This window comes from Lichenostomus cassidix, chromosome 8, assembly GCF_008360975.1.
Source record: "Lichenostomus cassidix isolate B80296 chromosome 8, HeHo_3.0, whole genome shotgun sequence".
NCBI classification, from domain to species: domain Eukaryota; kingdom Metazoa; phylum Chordata; class Aves; order Passeriformes; family Meliphagidae; genus Lichenostomus; species Lichenostomus cassidix.
The window spans coordinates 30,241,683-30,252,823 of record NC_139489.1 but is presented as its reverse complement, the minus strand read 5'-3'; the positions used below and the strand labels follow the sequence as shown (position 1 = coordinate 30,252,823).

Below are 11,141 nucleotides of genomic sequence, written 5' to 3'. Positions count from 1 at the left end.
TTAGGCTGTGGCTAGGCTGTGGCTAGGCTGAGCAGGGCTGGCTTTGCAGAGCCGGCCGCAGCTGCCGCGGCCCCCGCCTCTGTCGCCGCCTCCTGCCCGCACAGCATTTCCCAGGGCGCCGCTGAAGCGGCCCTGGGAGCCGCTGCCGGGGCTAAGCGAGGTGAGGGAGGAGCCGGGTGGATCCCGCCATCCGCTTTCTCGGGAAAGGCTCGGAGCCCGCGTCTCTGCAGAACCGCGCTCCCTGCCCGGCGGGCTCGGCTGCACAGCCCGCGGGGTTTTCACCTTTTCACAGAAGGACTCGAACAGAGATGGCAATAGCTCTTTTTTTCCAAACAGCTCAATGAAACCCGGAAAGAAGTTAGAGGGTCTTGTCGCTGCTACCATCACTCCAATGACTCCGGATGGGTGAGCTGTCAGAGTTCCACTGATTACTGTTTGCTTCCACCCCTGTTTTCGTTCTTTTTTATTCGGAACTGATCTGCTTGTTTTCTTGCCTTTTTTTTTTTTTTTTTTTTTTTTCCTCTAATGGGATTGGGGGGACTATTACATTCGTCCAACTAGGACCAGAGTGAGATTTCCTTTTCTCTGCTTGCTTCTGTTGCCCATCAAGTGCTGCGGGTCTGGGTTTGGAGAGTTTGGATTAGTCTCATATCCCTTTTTCTGTTGCTTTGTAGGTGCAAATTAAATCATCGTATAGTTACATGTGTAGAGTATTGCAGTGTTTTCACATTTGTGTAAGGAAAATTGCAGTCCTAGTTAAAAAGAGCTCTTGAGAGCTAGAAAATAATTGTCAGAATCTGAAGGCCTTTTAGAGTTCTCTCTGCCCTAGCTAAGTCATGCGTGCAGTCACGTGTGTCTGTGTGCTCACAGAATTGGTATAAACTTGAAGAAAATACTGCAAGTGCAGCACTGTTTTGAAAATAACATCAAACTGAAACTTGAAATTCAGCTTTTTTCAGAGTAGGGGTGGCAAACAGAAGCCTCCTCACTGCGTTTTGAGGCTGCAAGACCAAGTTGTTTGGAATCAGCAGAGAACCCTGAGCTCTGGTGGGGGATGTGTCAGGATGTGTACGTGCTTTTGGGAGAGACAGTGGAGATTTGCTAATACAGATGTCAAAAGTGAACTTTACTTTAAGTGCTGAAAAACATGGCTCCATCCCAGTCTGGGAACTCATTCCGTTGCAGTCACTGCTTTGATTGTTGCTTTAAAGGAAACTTATTTCTGATTTTTTTTTTTAATACAACTCAAATTTATTGCAACATGGTATTTAGAGAGTGACCTGAGCCCTCTGCCTGGACTGCATGGTCCTTATGAGATATGTTCTGGGAAGGCAACTATGGAATTTTGAGTGATGTATAAAACCGGTCAAGGCACCAGTATTGACTTCCAGACCATAGGGTTGATCTGTACTTTGGACAAATGAAAACAACAGTGAAATATTATACAGTAGTAAATGAAATAAGTTTGTCTTGCAGAAAAGATAACCCTAGAATTCTGTGTCCCCTTTTTGACAGGGAATTTGCTTGCTTTCCTCATCCTTTCATGAGAGAGTGATCAAAGCCACATTCAGCAGATGCCATTTCACTCTCCATATCCAGCAGTTACAAGCATAGTTTAACCATTGCCAGCACTTGCACAAATATCTTTGTGCTCTCAAGAGGACTCTTGTTTCTCTCAAACGATAAAAAGGTTTTAATGTCTTCTGTTCTCTTGTATCTCAAAAAAAAGTTCTCTGCTCTGATGAGCCTACAGTAATTCCCAATAAAAGTTTGGAACAGTGAACTACTTGTCATGAGGAAGAGAAACTGGAAGAGAGAATTCAAGAGCTGAGCTGAGCTACTTCAGACATTAAATGTCGAGGGTTTCTTACCTCTGGGTAATCTGTGTGTATACAAATGCAAGACTTCAAAATACATGGTGTTTTTTTTGTTTCTTAATCGCTATGTTTAAAATAACTGTGGGTGGAGACTTAATGGTTGCTGTGGTTCCTTTTATTGCAGACAAATTAACCTCCCAGTGATTTGTCAGTATGTGGATTATCTGGTAAATGAGCAGAACGTGAAGAACGTTTTTGGTAAGTGTTTTTTAACAGACACTGTGTTACAGCTCTTTTGCCTGGATGGGAATCCTGTGTTATCTTACGCAATAGGAGCTGTAGTGGGAGGGAATGTGGATGTGAGATCATCCTGGCCATTTATATTCACCAGTGGAGAGAGTGCAACAGGTACTTAAGGCATTTGGTTTTGCCCCCATTTCTGTGGGGGATAAAATAAGCATTGCCTGCAAAAGGTGACATTCCCAGAGATGAATGGATAATGTGTTTACAGAGAAGACTCATCTGAGTGATTCTTCCCAACTCAAAAATGTCAGTTCTTGTCTTCAGTGAAACCGATGTGTGTAGGAGGCCTCAGCCAGTGTGTTGTGTTGTGTTGTGTTGTGTTGAAACAGTGAATGGCACAACAGGAGAAGGCCTGTCCCTTAGCATCAAGGAGAGGAAGCAGTTAGCAGAAGAATGGATGTGCCAAGGAAAAGACAAGTGAGTAACTGAGAGGGAGTGGGGGATTGCAGATCTTGTGTTATAATAATGCCTGATTGCAAAACCAAGTTTGATGATGCCTTTTTTTTAAAATATTTTGTTGCTGGGCTTTGTTCCTCAGCTCCTTTATCACAGAAGTATGTTTTTGTCGCTGCCAGTTAGCTGGTGTCTGTTTCTGTTGCTTAGAGAGCTTGCGAGAGTCCTTCTCCTTGGTACGCAGGGGGCAGGTGTTGAGAAAGGGCTTGGAAAAGAAGGGCTGTACCTTTTGCTTACTCTTGAGGAGAAATGAAAATAAAGAGCATTTCTGAATCTTTTAGTGTATTACATTATTTCGTGTTACTGAAGCTCAGGTGTCAAGTGCTTAACTACATCCCTAAAGGTGCAAAATCAGTGACAGAAGAAAGAATTCAGTCTGGATCTGCAGCTGTGTATCCAGTTGCAGCTCCATTCTCCATTTCTTGTACCTGTCATAGCCTAGTACCCCTCACTGCTGCCTTTCTCTTGGTTGCTGGGTCAGAGGATGTGCAGAGGAGGAGGTATTTTGGGGGAGAAGGATAACGAGCAGAAACAAACTGGTCTGAAGGATCACAGCTTTCAGATTCATAGCCTTTATATCCATACCTCCTATGGATATAAAGGAGAAAAATAGCCATGGGATTGATGGCCTGGAACATGGAGGATTCCCTTGGCAGAGCAGACAAGCAGTCAAAGGTGCTGCTGTGAAGTTGAACTCTTCTGGTAGATCTGCAGAGAAATAGGTTTAGAAAGTAAAGATATACTTTGCTTTCCTTTACTCTTTGCAGCCTTCCCTTTAATTTTTCATGTCTTAATTTCAATTTCCTACTAAAATGCTAAGATTTATCCCTCCTGTCAGCCTTGCAAGTACAACAGCAAGAAGTCACACATGATTCATGTTTACAAATGTGTTTTCTTTCTTCCACCATCAGCTGCTTGTCACTGTCAGCATTTGCCTCATGGTCCTGCTCATCAGGTCAACACAGACTCAACTTTTTTTTAGGCTCTTGCTCTGTGGCTGCCTGGCCTGAAGCAAGCCATTTTGGCAACCTGGTAGTTTTTACTATCACTGAAACCTCCCCAGAACCTTCTGAATTTGATTTTTTTTTTGGTGCAGATTGGATCATGTGATCATTCATGTGGGGGCACTGAGTCTGCTGGAGTGCCAAGAGCTGGTGTGTATATGGTATTTTTCACTCTGTGTGTGGAAAATAGAAGCAGATGTACCTTCAGATACTTTCTACTCTGTCTTTTATAGGCAAGACATGCAGCAGCCATAGGTGCTGGTGGCATTGCTGTCATAGCCCCCTTCTTCTTCAAACCCACAAACAAAGGTGAGTAGATGTGATTGCAGAGGTCTTTTTATTGCCCTCCCAACCTTCATAATAAATAAAGGACTAATGCAGTCAGCTTTCTTTGGAAAATATTCTGGTGACAATATTTGCACAACTGTCATGGGAAAAGCAAAACCTGCAAGAAGCATTTTTTAAAGATCAGCGAGAACAGAATTGTCCTGGTAGGAAGTGGGAAGGATGTCTTTTGGGATGTATTTTGTTAGCCTCTTGTAAAAAGAAGAGTTGCTTATGGAAAGACTAGTTAACTAGTCTGTGTTCTGAATCTATGGTTTGGGGTTTATGCTTGATCTGGGCTGCACTAGGAAGCAGCTGGTTCCATGCTGACTCTTGCTGGGCACTGACCAGGTTGAGGAACTGCTGATACACAGGTGTGGCTCTTGTTACTGAGGTGATCAGGTTTGGTTCTGTCCACCTAAGATCACCTCAAAACTTACAAACTGAGTATTTTGTCCCTAAGATCCTGACAATAACATAAAAGAACCACATGAAGTGAAGGTTTTTAAAATAAATATTAAAAGTTGTCTAAATGAATCCTGAATGGAAATGTTCATATGAAAGCACCAGAAGAAACCAGAGTGGGTTGTCAGAATGACTGATATTGACAGCCGGGATACAGTGGCAATCAGACTGCACAAAAGCAGCAAAAAAACCAGACTGCACACAAGCAAAAAGCACAAAAGTCAGCAGAAACTTTGCTGAGAGTCGCATAGCAGTGAGTGTTCAGCACTGGGGGTTTTTTGCCATTCTTCCTTCTTTGTCAAAGATTGTCTGATGTCAAAATTGTCTAAGATCTGTGAAGGATGCAGTGAACAAGATTCTCAGGAAAAATGTCAACCATAACAACTCTTTCATTCCTAAAATGGTGCAAAAAAAGTTGTCCAAAACCCTGTTCATCATCCTCACCAAGCAATACCGCAGGGAGGTAAATATGAACTTGATCTCTTGTCCTCTGTTGCACACAAGTGATCCTGCTGAGACCACTTGGCACACAGGTCCGGCACATGTGAGAGCATGCCTGAGTTACACCTGTAAGAATGAATACGAGCTACTGAAACTGGTTTGGTTTAAAAGTATAATTGTCTTTGCCTTTCTTTAGGTCTTCCCTGATTTATGTCACATTCAGTATTTTATTACATGTAAAGGGTTTTGTATGACTCCCTGTGTGTGGTGCACAAGCTGAGGCCTCTCCACACCCCTGATGCTGTGAATCTGCTGTCTCCCCATGGATAGTCTCATTCTCTTACGGGATACTTGACTCTTTCTTTCCAGATCAGCTGGTTGCTTTCTTACAGAAGGTCGCGTCTGAAGCCCCTGAGGTTCCATTTTATTACTATCACATTCCTCCTCTGACAGGTGTGAAGAGTAAGTACAGAGTACAGATGTTTGGTTATTTGCTCTGGACAGCAGGTTATGTGGTGTTTCTGAACACATGAATTTATATTTAGTCTTAAATGTATTGTTGCCAGTTCATTCCTAAGCTTCTTCTGATCTGGTAAAAGAGTCTTACTCTTTGTTGTCTTACTTGTTGTTTTAGAGCTGTATAGTTTACTAGGCTTAGGCCAAAAGTGAACAGCTTGTAAAATACGAAGTCTTTCTCTCGGAGACAAGGCAGGGAACTCTCCCAGAACAGGGCTGTGTGCCCTCATATGAGATTGCTAACTGAATTCTGAATTCCACAGTTCGTGTGGAAGAGTTGCTGGATGGGATAAAAGCACGGATCCCCACCTTCCAGGGTGTGAAGTTCAGCGACACAGACCTCTTGGACCTGGCACAGTGCATAAACAAGAATGAAACAGGGCAGTTTGAATTTTTTTATGGGGTGGATGAGGTAAGAAGCTTCTCTTAAAAATAATTTCTTCTAAGGCACTCTCTTGCTTCAGCCTTGGGGAAGAAGTAACCCTGGACATTCAGTGCAAGACAGTTTTGCTGCTCCCTCCCAGCACCCCCTTTTTTTACTTGACTTTATTACATGAAGTAAAATGTTTTTTACCTTCTTTTTTTCCCTCTCCCCACCCCAAAATAGCAACTGTTGGGTGCACTGGCAGTAGGGGCAAATGGAGCAGTTGGAAGGTCAGTATGGCTTGGACTCCTTCCCCTCACACATACCTTGTGCTGTTTTATCTTCCACTATGTGCGTAGTATTTTCCTGACTGACTTCCATCATAGCAATGGAGGATTTTGCAGGATAGGGATGTACAGAGGCAAACAGAGACATAATCTAGCCCCAGTCTTAGTGAACCTGGGATCTCAGATTATTTTACTTTGGATGATTACTGCTGTGGTTTCTAAGCTGACCCAATGGTTTCAACATACCTTTTATCTTTGTGGTAGCTTTTGAAGTAGGAGATAATTTCTGTCTTCATTGGGTAAGGAACCAAAGCCCGGAGAGGTTAAAATCATTAGTTCACATGAGCAGTCCATGAGGAAAAGGGCTGTTCTGAGTTTAATTTCTGATTTATCCTCTGCCCCTCATACCACACTGATTAGATTAATTACTGTGTGATATCTGTGTTTCCATCTAGACAATCCATTAAATGAACAAGCAACTGGAAAGTTAAGTGATAGATTTTCCTTATTGCCCGATGGTGTCTTTTTATTTTTAATTTTGAAAACAGTTCCATTTGGAAAAAAATGGGAAGAGAAATCTGCTCTCTAATTCTTCCATGGAGCTTGACAGTAGATTGCACCACATGTAGATTGCACAAATTTCTCTCATAATAATAACGACAATGTCAACAGCAAAAGCCTGTGGTTATTTCTTTTGTTTCACTGGTTTTAAGTTCCTCCTTTGCATTTACCAATTCTATTTTTGGGGGGTTTTTTTGACAGTACATACAACTATTTGGGCCGACAAGCCAATCTGATGTTGCAAGCTTTTGCAAAGCCAGACCTTGCTTTGGCACAGAAGTATCAGGTACAGCATCTTCCCAGGCCCTGCTGGGAGCAACCTTCTTTCTCTTCGAGCTATACTGTGGCTGTTCTCCATGTGGTTTTGTCATCCATACTGAGGCAGCTTTATTAAAGAAAAATTCTTTCATCTCCAACGCCCCCTTCTTGTTATTCATCCCTCCTCACCTTTTTGACCATTCCTTACTACCCTTTAACCAAGACCTGCCTCGCATCAACTTACCTCGCTTACCCTTCAACTCTCTAATCTCATCTGTGCAAGTGAGCAATGGTCTGGCCTTTTTCCTTGAACAAACCCATGGTGGCCAAGCCCCTTGACTAGGAATATTCTGAGGATCACCTAATTGAGGTAGGGCAGAAAGCTGTCCCAAATCAGCTCTGCTTTCATGCCCCTTGGTTTTGGGCAGTTTGAAGATTTATGGGGAGTTCTGAGCCATCGGTATACAATCTCATGTTTTTATTTGTGGTATCCTTCCCCTATTCCAGTGGAATTCAATTTGTATTTCTCAGAGACTGGCCAGGTGGCCAAGGGCTTTTCTCAAAGCTGTGCAAACGTTATACAAGATACATAAGATATAGTAGTTTTAGATGATTTTGCACCTTAAAATTTGAGGGTGTTAATAAACTACTGTCGGTCTTTTCTAGTTTCTCACTGGGGAATTTCTCAACTTTGTCATCAAACTGGGTGAGTAAACAGTAAACACTGCCTTTTCCCCTCATTATGTTTAAAGGTGCAGACTTTGTGCTCCTCAAAGTCTCGTGTTGCTGTAGTCTTAGAACTTCCTTCCTGAAAGATTTTGCAGTGAAAAACTATTTCATCTGCTGTTTCCCAACCTAATGGCAGCTGGGAGCTCAACAAAGGGAGCTGACTAAGCATCCCTGACAGATTCCACTCTCCCTTCCTTCCTTCTGCTGTGAAATCTCACAGATTTAAAGCTGTGACTGTGATTTACCCTTGTTCTTATCCTGACTGTTTCTGTGGGTTGAGTTTTTTTGTTAGGTTTGCTTTCCTTACGTCTCCAAAAGCTCATTTCTAGCTTTATTTTCACAGTAATTTTTCTGAAATGGTGGTGCCCAAGTAGAAAAACAGCTCTGATATTTCTCTCTCCTGCCTTGCTGTAATTTAAGAGGAACTTTGTTGAAGGCTGTACAAGGCCAAAACATGTTAACATTGAATGATTTCTAGAAACAAAATCAAGTTTAAATATAAAAAGCAATTAAAACAAAGAAGAGTGGTGTAGGGAGACTGCAACAGACAGGAAATGTTTAAATTAAATTAAATCAGACATTTAATGAGGAGAACTGTTCACTGTGGGTTTGCTGTACAAATACAAGCCCTGATGAATCTTGCTGAGCTTTAGAGCCTAATTATATTTCTTGGGTTCAAAGTCAGAGGAATTCCACTTTTTTTTTTAGCCTCATAGGCAAACACTAGATTTCCAGAGGTACATAAGGGGTCATGAGCTATAGACAGAGAGCAGGATGTTGCCATTCTCAAGTCTTGGCTCTGTGTGAGTCTGCACCGGCGGATGGCTACATATGAATAAATATAGTAAGTAGGTGTAATTTTTACTGCAGTGCCATTCCTGTCTGCAGGAATTTTTCAATTATAGTGTTCTTGCTTCTGAGAAGTGCTTGAAGCCTGATTGATGCTGGATTACACAGAAAATCTATGCTGCTGCTTTTTTTGAATACCTGTATTAAGGCTGCTTTAAGGAAAATGGTCTGCAAATGTCCTGATTTTACTTTTGTTTACCTAGGTTTTGGTGTTGCAGAGACCAAAGCTGTAATGACTTTTGTTTCTGGTATTCCCATGGGACCGCCACGGCTTCCTCTTGTTGATGCCTCCAGTGAGTTCATCGTCAAGGCCAAAGCCAAGCTGGACAGCATTGTGTGGCCTGATGATGTCTGATCATAGAATCATGGAATCATCAAGGTTGAGAAAGTCCTCTAAGACCATCAGGTTCAACCATTAACCTGACACTCCCACGTCCACCACTAAGCCACATCCCCAAGTACCACATCTGTCTATGATATTGTTCACTTCCATGTCGATCTGAAGGTTCCTTTTCTGGGATTCTCTGCCATGTGGCATATTCCCCACATGATGGGCTATGATTTCTTTCAGGCAACTGGCAATGTGCCCAAGCCCCTTCCTGTTAAAGCTGGCTTTGCTGGGGCACATGTGGCCCTGCATTTTACACTGCTGCCCTGGAGCTCTGCACAATCCAGCACAGACTGGGATTTAATAAAAAAAGCAAATTTTTCCCAGTTGGAAGAGGAGGCTGATGATTTTTGCTTAGAAAGGAGGAAGATCAGTCTCCTTTTCAGCTGGATGGTGTTTTGTCCTCTCCATGATGACTCTACACTATGTGTTTAAGCAGCAGTTTGACACCATCAGGTTGTCCAGACTGGTGTCCGTTAGTCAGAGTCACTAGGACACTGTCTGTGCATGTAAAATCCTGCTGCTGTCTGATGTCTGCGTTTATACACCTTAATGCAAAATTTAAAAAAGAAATCCCTTTTGTAACAGCAAGCTTTGGATCACTAATAAGCAGGTATTTCTCAATTTTTTTTCCTCAGGACAGAAACAAAGCCACGACTGAGCTGTGCACCTCCATGTGGCAGTGCAGAATGCTGTCAAGCAGATAAGGAAGGCATAGAATCATAGAAACCTAGAAGGGTTTGGGATGGAAGGGACCTTAAAATTATCTTATTCCAACCCCTGCCATAGGCAGGGACACCATCCACTGGACTAGCCTGCTACTGTGCCAGGCTGAACCTGGGGCTCTACTGCAGGGAATGTGATTCCAACCTGGCCTTGGACAATCCCAAGGATGGGGCAGCCACAGCTTCTCTGGACATCCTGTGCCAGGGCCTTACCACCCTCACAGGGAAGAATTTCTTCCCAATATCCCATGTAACCCTGCCCTCTGTCAGTGGGAAGCTATTCCCTCTTGTCCTGTCCCTCCACCCCTTGTCCGCCTCTTGTCCTGTCCCTCCACCCCTTATCACAGCTCTCTTGGAGCCCCTTTAGGCACTGGAAGGGGTGCTAAGGCATCCCTTGAGCCTTCTCCTCTCCAAGCTGAACACCCCCAGCTCTCCCAGCCTTGTCTCCAGAGCAAAGGGTCTCCAACCCTTGGAGCATCTTCAAGGCCTTCTCTGGATTCGCTCCAGCAGCTCCATGCCCTGATGTTGGGGGCCACAGAGCTGGAGGCAGCTCTGCAGGGTGGGGTCTCACCAGAGAAAATCATCTGCTGTCAGATTAAAAGGTGCGGTTTTTTGTGCCCCGGGCTGAACCTCTTACTGGCTGATGGTCCCTGTGGCTCACACATGAAGGATCTCGTGCCCTGACTGCTCCTCACGAAGGGAATGATGGCAGTGGGGCTGGAAGGAAGGGAGATTGATCCAGGATATACTGGGGCACTTGGGTGGTTTTGCCACAACCAGTGGCACCATGGATGACAACAACACAATTGTGATGGATTGTATCCAGAATTTCACTTTCAAAATTCTTCACAGGTAAGGCCTCCCTCTCTTCCTGGATCTGGAAAAAAAAATCCAGAACATTTCAAAAATCTCCAAAAATCAGCCCGTTTTGCTCCACATCTATACTTTGCCTTATTTTTCTACTCTTTTCCCTTACGCAAAGGAGGAACTGCCAAAGAACAGGCCATAGTTTCTATTTTTTCCTGGCACAGCACAACTCATCCCCACATCCATCCCAGTGGAACATCCAGCACTTCTGAAAACGTGGTGTGTATTTGTACTGAAATCCAGCCTCACACACTTTGTGTTACGTTCAACGCCTTCTGGAAAAGAAAGAGCCTAGTCCAAAGACGACAGGTCCCAGGAAGCACACTTACCCTCTGTAATTCCCGATCCTGCTCCAGACGGCACATGAAATCACTTTTCAGATCCATGCTTATTTGCTCCGGAGTGAGCTGCAAGTGCAAGACGTTGGTTGGAGGCTTTTTGACCCCTTTTCTTATCCACATAATGACTTCAGTATTTGATCATTCACACCAACATCGTGATCCCAAATACCAATAAAGGATCACTTCCTACATAACTCCCTGAAACCAGTTACGCCTCTCAGCTGTTTTATTTCCTTCATTCCACATATTAAACATTCATCCCCATAGAAGTCCCTCAGAAAGATCCAAAACGCTGAAAAAGAACGATTGTTTAAGTACTTTGCTTGAGAAGCACACTATTCAGCAGGAAGCCAAGGCGGTGCTGCCTTATTCAGGAGCGCGGTCGCGGGGCGCTGGAGGGAGGACGGAGGTGACGCGCTGGGCGCTCCCCTGCTCCCTCCCGGCCGCCG

The 11,141-nt window shown here is 43.8% G+C and overlaps 1 protein-coding gene and 1 long non-coding RNA gene across 6 annotated transcripts in view; one reads left to right on the top strand and one right to left on the bottom strand.

Moving 5' to 3' along the window:
- NPL (N-acetylneuraminate pyruvate lyase) overlaps window positions 1–9,092 on the top strand; it is a 28,104-nt gene extending 19,012 nt beyond the window's left edge. Inside the window, exons 1-12 of one of the 5 annotated variants that reach the window (XM_085068757.1) lie at window positions 22–160; window positions 337–405; window positions 2,002–2,075; window positions 2,450–2,537; window positions 3,670–3,727; window positions 3,811–3,886; window positions 5,177–5,269; window positions 5,587–5,735; window positions 5,931–5,977; window positions 6,737–6,821; window positions 7,460–7,499; window positions 8,575–9,092. In XM_085068757.1, coding sequence (XP_084924883.1) covers window positions 341–405; window positions 2,002–2,075; window positions 2,450–2,537; window positions 3,670–3,727; window positions 3,811–3,886; window positions 5,177–5,269; window positions 5,587–5,735; window positions 5,931–5,977; window positions 6,737–6,821; window positions 7,460–7,499; window positions 8,575–8,726 — 927 coding nt within the window. In that variant the 5' untranslated portion in view covers window positions 22–160; window positions 337–340 and the 3' untranslated portion in view covers window positions 8,727–9,092. Of the gene's footprint in view, window positions 1–21; window positions 161–336; window positions 406–2,001; window positions 2,076–2,150; window positions 2,226–2,328; window positions 2,538–3,669; window positions 3,728–3,810; window positions 3,887–5,176; window positions 5,270–5,586; window positions 5,736–5,930; window positions 5,978–6,736; window positions 6,822–7,459; window positions 7,500–8,574 lie in introns of those variants that run through there. The other 4 variants (XM_085068756.1, XM_085068758.1, XM_085068759.1 and 1 more) reach the window with 4 other exon arrangements.
- LOC146434254 (uncharacterized) lies at window positions 8,078–11,126 on the bottom strand. The gene is made up of 2 exons (XR_014853887.1): window positions 10,681–11,126; window positions 8,078–10,361 (listed from the first exon to the last, which is right to left on the bottom strand). It is a non-coding gene; the product is annotated as an uncharacterized LOC146434254 (long non-coding RNA).
- Between the last annotated feature and the right edge of the window lie 15 nt (window positions 11,127–11,141).